General features: G+C 41.3%; 1 protein-coding gene across 1 annotated transcript in view; it reads right to left on the bottom strand.

The window, feature by feature from the left end:
- The window catches only part of IL13RA1 (interleukin 13 receptor subunit alpha 1), a 67487-nt gene that overhangs the window by 29461 nt on the left and 22255 nt on the right, over positions 1-15771 (bottom strand). The window contains exon 5 of the mRNA XM_068533566.1: positions 2457-2644. Coding sequence (XP_068389667.1) covers positions 2457-2644 — 188 coding nt within the window. The remainder of the gene's footprint in view (positions 1-2456; positions 2645-15771) is intronic.

Below are 15771 nucleotides of genomic sequence, written 5' to 3'. Positions count from 1 at the left end.
CAAAATAGGGCTGATGCTTTTAATGGTCTTATATGATCAGACATACAGTTCTAGAATTTCTGATTAGCCACGATTAATATAGGGAGCTTATTTTAAACTGCCTAGTAAATGTATCTACGGAACATCTTTGGGGTGTCTGCCAGATGACACGAACTCTGATCTGCATCTGGTTAGGACATGGCTGGGGTATAATCAGGACATCTAGCTGCAACAAGGAGGGTAAAGAAAAGAAGTGCTTAGGTCCAGATATGCCTCTACGTGATGGGTACCGAGGAACATCAGGTACAAGCGGTTTCCCCAGGCGACACTCACTTATGCCAATCAAAGACCACAATTAAAACATTAGCATAGTTTTCCGTGGGACAACTAAGCCTGCACGCTGCGACTACAGAGCCCACGTGCTCTGGAGCCTGAGTGTCACAACAAATGAGCCCACGTGCCGCAACTAAGACCCAACGCAGCCAATAGATAAATAAATATTAAAAATAAAAAAACAGCATAATTTTGTCATATGCTACAACATGGATGAAACTTGAGGACATTACGCTAAATGAAATAAGTCCATCACAAAAGGACCAATACTGTATGATTCCAGTCATATGAGGTACCTAAAGTAGTCAGTCATAGAAACAGAAAGTAGGAAGGTGATTACCAGGGGCTGGGGGAGGGAGGAGGGGGACAGGGGGGAGGGGGAATTAGTGTTTCATGGACATGGAGTTTCAGTATAACAAGATGAGAAAGTTCTAGAGATCTGTTGCACAACAATGTGAATATACTCAACACTACTGAACTGTACACCTGAAAATGGTTAAGATGGTATATTTAATGTTATATAATTATAACCACAATTTAAAAGAAAGTAAAAAAAACAAATTAGCCTAATCAATTTAGTTTTTCAGGAGTCAACTATGCTTAAGACCGAGCCACAAAAGAGAATGGATAATTAACATAAAACAACTTGACAACGTCATCTTCTAGCTGAGAAGGATCTCCCTTTATTTTATTTTTTTAATAAATTAATTAATTTATTTATTTATCTTTGGCTGCATTGGGTCTTCCTTGCTGTGCATGGGCTTTCTCTAGTTGCGGCGAGCGGGGGCTACTCTTTGTTGCGGTGCGCGGGCTTCTCATTGCGGTGGCTTCTCTTGTTGCAGAGCACAGGCTCTAGGCGTGCGGGCTTCAGTAGTTGTGGCACGCGGGCTCAGTAGTTGTGGCTTGCGGGCTCTAGAGCGCAGTCTTGGTAGTTGTGGCTCACGGGTTTAGTTGCCCCGCGGCATGTGGGATCTTCCCGGACCAGGGCTCGAACCCGTGTCCCCTGCACTGGCAGGCGGATTCTTAACCACTGCGCCACCAGGGAAGCCCAGGATCTCCCTTTATATCACCACTAATCTCTAGGAAGAAGAGCAGCAAAATGAGCTTTAAAAGGTCCAACAAGGACAATCTGCCAAGCCGGGGGGCGGCGGGGGGGCGCGCAGAGAAGGGCTTTGCTTCAGATGATCCTATTTGGCAAGTTTGCGCACACCCCCCACATCCCAACCCCCTGCCCCGGCCTACAAACTAAGCTGCCCTGCGTGCACTACTAGAATTCATTTCCATGGCTGTCTGAAGCGGCGGTAAACAGTGTTCTACTCACAGACTTGGAAACCTCTGTCAATTCATGATTATTTGCCTATAAATTTTCTGTGTACCACTTAGCCAGAATCTGAGCTCTCTGTTGGGATATCACAACAAATAAATAAACATGATGCTTATACTACTCTGCTATAGAGATTTACAAAATGCTTTTATACAGCTCACATCATTTGGACCTTACAACAATCCTCTGAGGTCAAGAGGAACTGTGTACCCCCTTTTACAGATGAGGAAGCACTTAGAGTGTATATGCCTTGTCCAAAGTGAAGAAGCTAGGACCTTAAGCAGGTCTCTTAAGTTTTTAAGTTGAGGACTCTTTCTAGTGGGCTGAAACTCGGCTGCACTGGTTGTCCTGATTGATCAGTGCCTGGGTCACCCAGAATGTTAGACAGTTTGAATATCACCCCTGATCACTCCGCCTCCAGTCTAAGCTTTTTTTAACTAAGAGGCAGATTATCCAGGAACTATATTAAGTCACATTTATTCTGCAGCATCATCCTCTGGAGTGTAAGTAAAAGAGAACAGATCTTGAGTCAGAGAGCCCAGGTTCTAATCTCGGTTCTGCAACTGACTACTTGCTCTAAGGCTCAGTGTACTCATAAGTAAACAAGGATAAAGCATGTGGCATGTGTGCTCAATAAATATGAGAATTTCCAAGCTTGCTTCTTTAAAAAGGAGCAAAGAAATATATACATAAATATAGTCCCTTTTTTTCTGGGAAGATCTTCAAACCAAAAATCATCATTTTTTATTATTATTTCTATTGATGTTCAAAAAAAATAACACTTTTATCCACACTGTCTTAGAGGACTTCTAAAACGTACCATGAGAAGTTAAAGGCACTATATTGAAGGATGGTCTGATTTTTCCTGCATTGTCCTTGACCATTACTTGGACACTGTGTTGTTCAAAACTAGAATCCTTCACCTTAGTCAGAGCAAAGGAACAACCAATGTGTTGACCTTCTCTATAGATGTCTTCACACTGAAGAATTTTTCCTAGGCTGCTGTGCCTGCAAGATAAAATAAGACAACCTTCTGCATTATTTTTAACCAGATATTCAAGAAACAAAGGTAGAAGTTTATTTGTTTGGTTGTTTTTAAATGACTGAAGATGTCCATGAAAAGCCATATTTGCAAACTGGCAGGGTAGCATTTTTTTAAAGCGCTATTTTATAATGTGGCTCCATTTCATACTCTAGGAAGAAGTGAATGATCCTTTTTCATGAATTGGTACTTTCAATAGTTATAGAAACTAGAAGGGTCCTGACTCTTTTTCCTCTTCTGTGTGGGAGATGGTATGAGGCCAGGATGAGGAATTTTATGCTTCCTGAAAATGCCTCATCTGCTCAATCCCATGGTTCTCCTCTGGTCCCTCTGCCTGCTCCTTCCTTGTTTTCTTGGCTTGCTCCTCTCCTTTCTCCTATTCTCAGAGGATTCACATCTGGTCCTCAGCCCGCTTATATCCCTCTCTGTTTCTTACTCCCTCATCCACTCAGCCGTTTATCACTTCCACCCCTTGACTAGAATTTCTGCACTGAGGATTCCTAATCCTGACTTCTCGCCTTGGAGCTAGTCCCAGATTTCTAACTGCTCCACTTGAGTGTTCCACTCACCTCAAACTCAACAGCCAAAACAGATGCCCCCTCTTCCCTGCCAAACTGCCTTTTCTTCTAACCATCCCAGTTTCCATCAGTCAGAACTCAGTTTCTCTGGGCTCCTCGATTAGAGCCTTTGAAATCACCTCTCCTCACTTTCCCTATATTCTATCACTAAATTTTGTTACTTCTTCCTTTGCAAAGCTTCTGGGATTCTCTCCTATGATATTCCCCTCACCCTGTTTCATGTCCTAATCACTTGAGGCTTCATGGCTTCTCCAGACTGACCTCTCTGACTTTATTAGTGTCCTCCAACCAGTGCCAGATCAATGTTCCAGAACACAATAGCTTTCTCAGTGTCTTACTCCACTGTGTGGCTCTAAATGCTGGTATCTTCTTTCCCATTTCGAAAAACCTCTACATATACCTTTCCCCAGTGATCATCTAGCACAGCGCAGGCAGACAATGTGCTCATTACACTTTTTCGTCTAGGCTATCAAAGGACTCTGTTTTATAGTAACTGGCAGAAGACACAGAGTCAAGCCTTACATTATCAGTCACAAGGGGAGGAGTGCAAAGGTTCTGCAGAAAAGGAAGACAATTTAGAAAATGAACTAAGAGTAAAGAGTCCCAAACCCTTCACCTGTTTACTTCAGAATCATCTGTGCTCATTTTAAAATTTCAGATTCCTCAAACCCTCTCCCAGAGAACACTACTTAGAAGGTTTGTCCAGGGCCTAGGAATAAGCATTTTGACAGCAATTCTCCAGGGGATTGTGCTGCAAAATCCAGTCTTATAAAACTCAGATCTTTCCCATAAATACAGTCAATTGATCTTTGACAAAGGAGCAAAGGCAAGACATTGGAGCAAAGATAGTCTCTTCAACAAATGGTGCTGGAACAACTGGACATCCACATGCAAAAAAAATGAATCTAGTCACAGACCTTACACTATTCACAAAACTAAACTCACGATGGATCACAGACCTAAATGTAAAATGCAAAACTATAAACCTCCTAGGAGATAACACAGGAGAAAAGCTAGACAACCTTGGGTATGGTGATGACTTTTTAGATATAACATCAAAGGCATGATCTTTAAAAGAAATAATTGATAAGCTGAATTCCATTAAAATTAAAAACTTCTGCAAAAGATAATACCAAGTGAATAAGAAAACAAGGCACACACTGGGAGAAGATATTTGCAAAAGACACATCTGATAAAGGACTGTTATCCAAAATATACAAAGAACTCCTAAAACTCAACAATAAAACAAACAACCCAACTAAAAAATGGGCCAAAGATCTTCACAGACACTCCACCAAAGAAGATATATGGATGGCAAATAAGCATATGAAAAGATGTTCCACATCATATGTCATCAGAGAAATGCAAATTAAAGCAACAAGATACCACTACACACCAATTAGAATGCCCATAATCCAGAACACCAACAACACCAAATGCTGACGAGGATGTGGAGCAGCAGGAACTCTCATTCACTGCTGGTGGGAATACAAAATGGTACAGCCACTTTGGAAGGCAGTTTGGCAGTTTCTTACAAAACTAAACATATTCTTACCATATGGTCAGCAATCGTGCTCTTTGGTATTTACCTAAAGGAGTTGAAAATTTATGTGCACATGAAAACCTGCATACAAATGTTTAAAGCAGCCTTATTCATCATTGCCAAAGCTTGGAAGCAACCAAGATGTCCTTCAGTAGGCAAATGGATAAATAAACTGTGGTATATCCAGACAACAAAATATTATTTAGCCTTAAAAAGAAATGAGTTATCAAGCTCTGAAAAGACATGGAGGAACCTTAAATGCATATTACTAAGTGAAAGAAGCCAATCTGAAAATGCTACATACTGTATGATTCCAACTATACAACATCCTGGAAAAAGTGAAACCATGGAGAATAAAAAAATCAGTGGTTGCCGGGGGTTGGGGTAGGGGAGAGATGAACTGGTGGAACACAGAAGATTTTTAGGGCAATGAAAATACTCTGTATGATATTATAATGATGGATATATGTCATACATTTGTCCAAACCCATGAATGTAGAACACCAAGAGTGAGCCCTAATGTAAACTATGGACTTTGGGTGATTCTGATGTATCGATGTAGCTTCATCAATTGTAACAAATGTACTATTGGTGGGGAATGTTGATAACAGGGGAGGCTATTAATTGTGGGGGCAGTGGGTATATGGAAAATCTCTGTACCTTCCTCTCACTTTTGTTGTAAACCTAGAGCTGTTCTAAATAATGTCGTTTTTGAAAAAGAAAACAAAAATTCAGATCTAATGTATTTAGTTCTTCAAAAGCTGTGCAAAGAAATGCTTCAATATAGAAAGTGACCTTGTCCCTTAAGAGATAGTACATAAGATTTTTCTTGTGGTTGTAGGCCCCTGTGGTTCATGAATGAAACAGTTTTTTAAAAGCTTAGTTACAGCCATGACTAGTTTTTAGATCAGACAGGTATGAAATGTTTTCCACCCACAGCCAAAAATAAAAAACTGAAGAAACTTATGATATTATTTTTACATAACTGAAGAAAACTATGTAGAAAGTAAAATTTTTTTCAATAATGAAAGGAACTCCTCTAATGGGTAACCTTTGAGATTCCTTTTCCATTTTTGTACCCTGAGTATTTCATATATGCTCATGGACCCCCAGATATGAAATTTAAAAAAAATTCTGTTGTTCTTTAGAAAAAAAATAGCGAAAGGAAAAATATCGGTTTTGAATGGACAACCTTCGAAATTTTGTGAAAGATTAGATGATAACCTAAGATAGGAGGCATTCAAGTGCTTCCTGTTAAAAATCAAACACTGGAATCCACAGAATCATACTGTAGACATAAGGAGGAAATGGACAAATTAAAGACTATTTCCCCACTCTGAAGATGATTAATATGGTAAGAAATTCCCGAAAATTCATTGGCATGGCTAGTCTGTAGCTATTAAGGTCAGGCTCCCTTCAGTGCCAGACTATCCCTGCAGGACTGCAAGTCATTGCCCCGGGGCTTCAAAATGACTCCGCCTTTTCTGACTGGTGATTAGGGAAACAGTCTCCGGCAGTTTGTTTGACAAGATTTAAACTGGTACCTAAACCAATTCTGAGTGCTTGATTATGAATGAGCCATGTGTCTTTCTTTTGTTGTTTTGATTGGAAAGGATCTCTCTAGGGGAGAGCAGGGAGGAAGAGGTATGGGCTAGGCGCTAATTATGCGAGGTTGGGCAAGAGGCCAGCTATGTGTACTGGCTACATCTGCAAGGGAGTGGGGATGAATAATAAAAAACAATATAGCCACCATGTATTGCGTGCTTACTCTATAAATGTTAGCAGTTAGGCACAACTCCCAACACTCTTCATATAACAGCCCTCACATCCTTAAGAAGTAGCACTATTATTACTACCCCCATTTTACAGATTACAAAACTGAGGCTCAGAGAGAAGTGACTTGCCCCAAATCACACTGCTAGTAAGAAAGAGAGCCAGGATTTGAACCCAGGCAGTGTGGCTCCAGAAACAAATAAGCTGCGGGGTAGTAAGGGCAAAAGATACAGAATTTATACCAGTACTGTCCAACAACGTTTTCTGGGATTATGGAAACGTCTGAGATCCGTGCTGTCTGATACAGGAGCCACTAGCCATATGTGAAATTGGCTACTAAGACTGAGCAACTGAAGTTTTAATTCGATTTAATTTTAATTAATTTAAATGAAAACGTAAACAGTCATGTGTGACTAATGGCCCTTGTATTGGCCAGCACAGGTCTATGTTACAGTAAGAGTCCATCCACGCTGATGACCAACTCTGGGAACATGTATGACAAGAAGTGGTATTACTGATGCCTGCCCCCCCCCACCCCAGGTGCCAGTGAACCCCCACTCTCTGAGGATGGCTTCTTGCACCACCTCCCATGGTTGTAGATTATCCCCTGCACCAAGGCATGAACTAAGGGCTGAAAGCCAGCCCGAGCACCATCTGCTGTCAGCTTTGGCAAGACGCTGCATCAGCCCAGAACGCTTCAGCCCAGAGGAAGAAGAATGCCTTTCTACTTGGTCGGGCCAGTTTTTTGTAATTTATTCATCAAGAGGGGATACTGGAGAGAAAGCTTCAAGAAGGCGGAGGAGTAAGCCGTGGAGATCACCTTCCTCCCCACAAATACATCAGAAGTACATCTACATGTGGAACAACTCCTACAGAACACCTACTGAACGCTGGCAGAAGACCTCAGACTTCCCAAAAGGCAAGAAACTCCCCACGTACCTGGGTAGGGCAAAAGAAAAAAGAGAGACAAAAGAATAGGGATGGGACCTGCACCTCTGGGAGGGAGCTGTGAAGGAGGAAAGGTTTCCACACACTAGGAAGCCCCTTCACTGGCGGAGGTGGCGGGTGGGCAGGGGGGAAGCTTCGGAGCCATGGAGGAGAGCGCAGCAACAGGGGTGCGGAGGGCAAAGCAGAGAGGTTCCCGCACAGAGGATCGGTGCCGACCAGCACTCACCAGGCCGAGAGGCTTGTCTGCTCACCCGCCGGGGCGGGTGGGGGCTGGGAACTGAGGCTCGGGCTTTGGAGGTCAGACCACAGGGAGAGGACTGGGGTTGGCTGCGTGAACACAGCCTGAAGGGGGCTAGTGCACCACAGCTAGCCAGGAGGGAGTCCGTGAAAAAGTCTGGAACTGCCTAAGAGGCAAGAGACCATTGTTTTGGGGTGCGCGAGGAGAGGGGATTCAGAGCACCGCCTAAACGAGCTCCAGAGACAGCGCGAGCCGCGGCTATCAGCGCGGACCCCAGAGACGGGCATGAGATGCTAAGGCTGCTGCTGCAGCCACCAAGAAGCCTGTGTGCAAGCACAGGTCACTCTCCACACCTCCCCTCCCGGAAGCCTGTGCAGCCCGTCACTGCCAGGGTCCCATGATCCAGGGACAACTTCCCTGTGAGATCACGTGGCATACCCCAGGCTGGTGCGACGTCACGCCGGCCTCTGCCGCTGCAGGCACGCCCCGCATCCGTACCCCTCCCTCTCCCCGGCCTGAGTGAGCCAGAGCCCCCGAATCAGCTGCTCCTTTAGCCCCATCCTGTGTGAGCGAAGAACAGATGCCCTCAGGCGACCTACATGCAGAGGCGGGTCCAAATCCAAAGCTGAACCCCAGAAGCTGTGCGAACAAAGAAGAGAAAGGGAAATCTCTCCCAGCAGCCTCAGGAGCAGTGGATTAAATCTCCACAATCAACTTGATGCACCCTGCATCTGTGGAATACCTGAATAGACAGCAAATCATCCCAAAATTGAGGCGGTGGACTCTGGGGGCAACTGTAGACTAGGGGTTTGCTATCTGCATCTAATTTGTTTCAGGTTTTATGTTTATCTTACTTTAGTATTTAGAGCTTATTATCATTGGTAGATTTGTTTATTGATTTGGTTGCTCTCTTCCTTTTTTTAACAATATATATATTTTTTTCCTTTTTCTCCTTTTGTGGGTGTCTGTGTGTATGCTTCTTTGTGTGATTTTGTCTGTATAGCTTTGCTTTTACCATTTGTCCTAGGGTTCTGTCTGTCCATTTTTTTTTTTGTAAAGTTTTTCACACTTGTTATCATTGGTGGATTTGTTTCTTGGTTTGGTTGCTCTCTTCTCTCTTTCTTTCTTCTTTTTATTACTTGTATATTTTTAATAATATATTTTAAATTTTTTATTTCAATAACTTTATTTTATTTTATTTTTCTTTCTTTCTTTTTCTCCCTTTTCTTCTGAGCCGTGTGGCTGACAGGGTCTTGGTGCTCCGGCCGGGTATCAGGCCTGTGCCTCTGAGGTGGGAGAGCCAAGTTCAGGACATTGGTCCACCAGAAACCTCCCGGCCCCACGTTATATCAAATGGCAAAAGCTCTCCCAGAGACCTCCATCTCAACGCTAAGACCCAGCTCCACCCAACGACCAGCAAGCTACAGTGCTGGACACCCTATGCCAAACAACCAGCAAGACAGGAACACAGCCACACCCATTAGCACAGAGGCTGCCTAAAATCATAATAAGGTCACAGACATCCCAAAACACACCACCGGATGCGGTCCTGCTCTCACCAGAAAGACAAGATCCAGCCTCATCCATCAGAACCTAGGCACCAGTCCCCTCCACCAGGAAGCCTACACAACCCACTGAACCAACCTCACCCACTGCGGGCAGACACCAAAAACAATGGGAACTACGAACCTGCAGCCTGTGAAAAGGAGACCCCAAACACAGTAAGTTAAGCAAAATGAGAAGACAGAGAAATACACAGCAGATGAAGGAGCGAGGTAAAAGTCCACCAGACCAAACAAATGAAGAGGAAATAGGCAGTCTACCTGAAAAACAATTCAGAGTAATGATAGTAAAGATGATCCAAAATCTTGGAAATATAATAGAGAAAATACAAGAAACATTTAACAAGGACCTAGAAGAACTAAAGAACAAACAAACAATGATGAACAACACAATAAATGAAATTAAAAATTATCTAGAAGGAATCAATAGCAGAATAACTGAGGCAGAAGAACAGATAAGTGACCTGGAAGACAAAATAGTGGAAATAACTACCGCAGAGCAGAATAAAGAAAAAAGAATGAAAAGAATTGAGGACAGTCTCAGAGACTTCTGGGACAACATTAAACACACCAACATTCGAATTATAAGGGTCCCAGAAGAACAAGAGAAAAAAAAAAGGGACTGAGACAATATTTGAAGAGATTATAGTTGAAAACTTCCCTAATATGGGAAAGGAAATACTCAGTCAAGTTCAGGAAGCACAGAGAGTCCCATACAGGATAAATCCAAGGAGAAACACGCCAAGACACATATTAATCAAACTATCAAAAATTAAATACAAAGAAAAAATATTAAAAGCAGCAAAGGAAAAACAACGAATAACATACAAGGGAATCCCCATAAGGTTAACAGCTGATCTTTCAGGAGAAACTCTGCAAGCCAGAAGGGAGTGGCAGGACATATTTAAAGTGATGAAAGAGAAAAACCTACAACCAAGATTACTCTCCCCAGCAAGGATCTCATTCAGATTCGATGGAGAAATTAAAAACCTTTACAGACAAGCAAAAGCTAAGAGAATTCAGCACCAACAAACCAGCTTTACAACAAATGCTAAAGGAACTTCTCTAGGCAGGAAACACAAGAGAAGGAAAAAACCTACAATAACAAACCCAAAACATTTAAGAAAACGGTAATAGGAACACACATATCGATAACTACCTTAAATTTAAATGGATTAAATGATCCAACCAAAGGACACAGACTGCCTGAATGGATACAAAAACAAGACCTGTACATATGCTGTCTACAGGAGACCCACTTCAGACCTAGGGACATATACACACTGAAAGTGAGGGGATGGAAAAAGATATTCCATGCAAATGGAAATCAAAAGAAAGTTGGAGTAGCAATTCTCATATCAGAGAAAATAGACTTTATTTTCACCATTGAGTATGACAAATACAACTATAAGAGACAAAGAAGAACATTACAGAATGATCAAGAGATCAATCCAAGAAGAACATATAACAATTGTAAATATTTATGCACCCAACATAGGAGCACCTCAATACATAAGGCAAATGCTAACAGACATAAAAGGGGAAATCGACAGTAACACAATCATAGTAGGGGACTTTAACACCCCACTTTCACCAATGGACAGATCATCCAAAATGAAAATAAATAAGGAAACACAAGCTTTAAATGATACATTAAACAAGATGGACTTAATTGACATTTATAGGACATTCCATCCAAAAACAACAGAATACACTTTCTTCTCAAGTGCTCATGGAACATTCTCCAGGATAGATCATATCCTGGGTGACAAATCAAGCCTTGGTAAATTTAAGACAACTGAAATTGTATCAAGTATCTTTTCTGACCATAATGCTATGAGACTAGATATCAATTACAGGAAAAAAAATCTGTGAAAAATACAAACACATGAATGCTAAACAATACACTACTAAATAACCAAGAGATCACTGAAGAAATAAAAGAGGAAATCAAAAAATACCTAGAAACAAACGACAATGAAAACACGACGACCCAAAACCTATGGGATACAGCAAAAGCAGTTCTAAGAGGGACGTTTATAACAATACAATCCTACCTCAAGAAACAAGAAATATCTCAAATGAACAACCTAACGTTAGACCTAAAGCAATTGGAGAAAGAAGAACAAAAAAACCCCCAAGTTAGCAGAAGGAAAGAAACCATAAATATCAGATCAGAAATAAGTGAAAAAGAAATGAAGGAAACGATAGCAAAGATCAATAAAACTAAAAGCTGGTGCTTTGAGAAGATAAACAAAATTGATAAACCATTAGCCAGACCCATCAAGAAGAAAAAGGGAGAAATCTCAAATCAATACAATTTGAAATGAAAAAGGTAAAGTAACAACTGACACTGCAGAAATACAAAGGATCATGAGAGATTACTACAAGCAACTATATGCCAATAAAATGCACAACCTGGAAGAAATGGACAAATTCTTAGAAAAGCACAACCTTCTGAGAGTGAACCAGGAAGAAATAGAAAATATAAACAGACCAATCACAAGCACTGAAATTGAACCTGTGATTAAAAATCTTCCAACAAACAAAAGCCCAGGACCAGATGGCTTCACAAGCCAATTCTAACAAGCATTTAGAGAAGAGCTAACACCTATCCTTTTCAAAATCTTCCAAAATATAGCAGAGGGAGGAACACTCCCAAACTCATTCTACAAGGCCACCATTACCCTGATACCAAAACCAGACAAAGACGTCACAAAGAAAGAAAACTACAGGCCAATATCACTGATGAACATAGATGCAAAAATCCTCAACAAAATACTAGCAAACAGAATCCAACAGCACATTAAAAGGATCATACAGCATGATCAAGTGGGGTTTATCCCAGGGATGCAAGGATTCTTCAATATATGCAAATCAATCAACGTGATACACCATATTAACAAACTGAAGGAGAAAAACCATATGATCATCTCAATAGATGCAGAAAAAGCTTTTGACAAAATTCAACACCCATTTATGATAAAAACTCTCCAGAAAGTAGGCACAGAGGGAACTCACCTCAACATAATAAAGGCCATATATGACAAACCTACAGGCAACATCATACTCAATGGTGAAAAACTGAAACCATTTCCACTAAGATCAGGAACAAGACAAGATTGCCCACTCTCACCACTATTATTCAACATAGTTTTGGAAGTTTTAGTCACAGCAACCAGAGAAGAAAAAAAAAATAAAAGGAATCCAAATCAGAAAAGAAGAAGTAAAAGTGTCACTGTTTGCAGATGACAGATACTATACATAGAGAATCCCAAAGATGCTACCAGAAAACTACTAAAGCTAATCAATGAATTTGGTAAAGTAGCAGGATACAATATTAATGCACAGAAATGTCTTGCATTCCTATACACTAATGATGAAAAATCTGAAAGAGAAATTATGGAAACACTCTCATTTACCATGGCAACAAGAAGAATAAAATACCTAAGACTAAACCTACCTAAGGAGACAAAAGACCTGTATGCAGAAAACTATAAGACACTGATGAAAGAAATTAAAGATGATACAAACAGATTCAGAGATATACCATGTTCTTGGATTAGAAGAATCAACACTGTGAAAATGACTATACTGCCCAAAGCAATCTACAGATTCAATGCAACCCCTATCAAACTACCAAGATGGCATTTTTCACAGAACTAGAATAAAAAATTTTACAATTTGTATGGAAACACAAAGGACCCTGAATAGCCAAAGCAATCTTGAGGGAGAAAGACGGAGCTGGAGGAATCAGGCTCCCTGACTTCAGACTATACTACAAAGCTACAGTCATCAAGATATATGGTACTGGCACAAAAACAGAAATAATAGATCAATGGAACAGGATAGAAAGCCCAGAGATAAATGCACACACATAGGGTCACCTTATCTTGGATAAAGGAGGCAAGAATATATAATGGAGAAAAGGCAGCCTCTTCAATAAGTGGTGCTGGGAAAACTGGACAGCTACATGTAAAAGAATGAAATTAGAACACTCCCTAACACCATACACAAAAAATAAACTCAAAATGGATTAAAGACCTAAATGTAAGGCCAGACACTATCAAACTCTTAGAGGAAAACATAGGCAGAACACTGTATGACATAAATCACAGCAAGATCCTTTTTGACCCACCTCCTAGAGAAATGGAAATAAAAACAAAAATAAACAAATGGGACCTAATGAAGCTTAAAAGCTTTTGCACAGCAAAGGAAACCATAAACAAGATGAAAAGACAACCTTCAGAATGGGAGAAAATATTTGCAAATGAAGTAACTGACAAAGGATTAATCTCCAAAATTTCCAAGCAACTCATGCAGCTCAATATCAAAAAAACAAACAACCCAATCCAAAAATGGGCAGAAGACCTAAATAGACATTTCTCCAAAGAAGATATAGATTGCCAACAAACACATGAAAGAATGCTCAACATCACTAATCATTAGAGAAATGCAAATCAAAACCACAATGAGGTATCACCTCACACCAGTCAGAATGGCCATCATCAAAAAGTCTACAGAAAATAAATGCTGGAGAGCGTGTGGAGAAAAGGGAACCCTCTTTCACTGTTGGTGGGAATGTAAATTGATACAGCCACTATGGAGAACAGTATGGAGGTTCCTCAAAAAACGAAAAATAGAACTAATATATGACCCAGCAATCCCACTACTGGGCATATACCCTGAGAAAACCATAATTCAAGAAGAGTCATGTACCACAATGTTCATTGCAGCTCTATTTACAACAGCCAGGACGTGGAAGCAACCTAAGTGTCCATCGACAGATGAATGGATAAAGAAGATGTGGCACATATATACAATGGAATATTACTCAGCCATAAAAAGGAACAAAACTGAGTTATTTGTAGTGAGGTGGATGGACCTAGAGACTGTCATACAGAGTGAAGTAAATCAGAAAGAGAAAAACAAATACCATATGCTAATACATATATATGGAATCTAAAAAAAGAAGAAAAAAAATGGTTCTGAAGAACCTAGGGGCAGGACAGGAATAAAGACGCAGGCGTAGAGAATGGACTTGAGGACACGGGGAAGGGGAAGGGGAAGGGTAGGCTGGGATGAAGTGAGAGAGTAGCATGGACATATATACACTACCAAATGTAAAACAGATAGCTAGTGGGAAGCAGCCACATAGCACAGGGAGATCAGCTCGGTGCTCTGTGACGACCTAGAGGGGTGGGATAGGGAGGGTGGGAGGGAGACGCAAGAGGGAGGAGATATGGGGATATATGTATACATATAGCTGATTCATTTTGTTATAAAGCAGAAACTAACACACCATTGTAAAGCAATTATACTCCAATAAAGATGTAAAAAAAAAAAAAGCCTATAGTAACAGCTTTCTCCAGACTTCACCACAACATAATCAGGGCCAGGCTACTCCTTTTAAGGCTTAGTTCTCAGTCCCTTTCACTAGCAGTTCTTTCGGGAGGCAGATGTACTCAATCCTCCTCTGTTTTTATTCATGAACTATAATGCTCTTGAGTTGTTTATCCCTCCCTTCTAAGTCCTCACCCCAGTCCTGAATGTTGTCTAACTTTGGATCCTACCAAACATTCAAAACCTATTTATAGAGCACCTACCATGTATCAGGCACAGGGGGAAACAAGACACAGCCCTTGCTCTCAAGGGAGATGGCAGTCTGGGGAGGGTGACCACCAAGTAAACAGGAAATGCAACACAATGTGCTGAGTATTATGACACAGGAAGGTGCAGGGTACCGTGGTACATGATGACTGGGCACATATCTAGGCTTGAGAGGTCAAGGAAGGCTTTCTGGAAGGGAAGTGATGTCTGAGCTAAGAAGGACAAATAAGGGGCATCCAGGTTTAAGGGCAAGGCTTGGGCTGTGAGGGAACGCAGAGTGCTTCCGCTATTCTGGTTGAACGTTCGGTTTGGCTGCCACTCTTCTGTTTGAGTGTTTGAAGAGCGACTTTGAGGAACTGGAAGAAGTTCAGTGTGGGCTGGGAGGTAGGTGCAAGAGGGATGGGGGTACATGGGGGAGACGAGACTGACGCTACAGAGATGGGCAGGAGCTGGAGCACAAAAGGCTTTGTCGGTCACACTGGTGAGTTTGGACTTTATCCTGCAGCCACCAGGGAGCCACTGAAGGGCTTTAAGTAAAGGAGAAACAACAGGTACCATAAGCGGGCAAGTGAAACTGCAAAACCTCAAGTGAGAATGATCTGTCCTGAGGGGTGGGGGGCACTGAACTGCACAATTTCAGTCTGGCTTCGCCTCCAGTGCTTCTCAATTTGGCCGGGAGCACCTCTGGGGACAGGGGAGGAGAGTGAATGCTAACCCCCCGGCAACTTGGGAGGTTTTTGTTAAAAAATTCATGTGATGTTTTTATACTATAAGCATACTTTTTTTGTACAGAGTGTTCATTCTTGAATAAAGTAAGTTCAATGTTGGCTTGTAGATAATA

The sequence above is a fragment of the Eschrichtius robustus genome, chromosome X, assembly GCF_028021215.1.
Source record: "Eschrichtius robustus isolate mEscRob2 chromosome X, mEscRob2.pri, whole genome shotgun sequence".
NCBI classification, from domain to species: domain Eukaryota; kingdom Metazoa; phylum Chordata; class Mammalia; order Artiodactyla; family Eschrichtiidae; genus Eschrichtius; species Eschrichtius robustus.
Note: the sequence above shows the minus strand (reverse complement) of the source record. Positions and strands in the feature narration are given on the sequence as shown.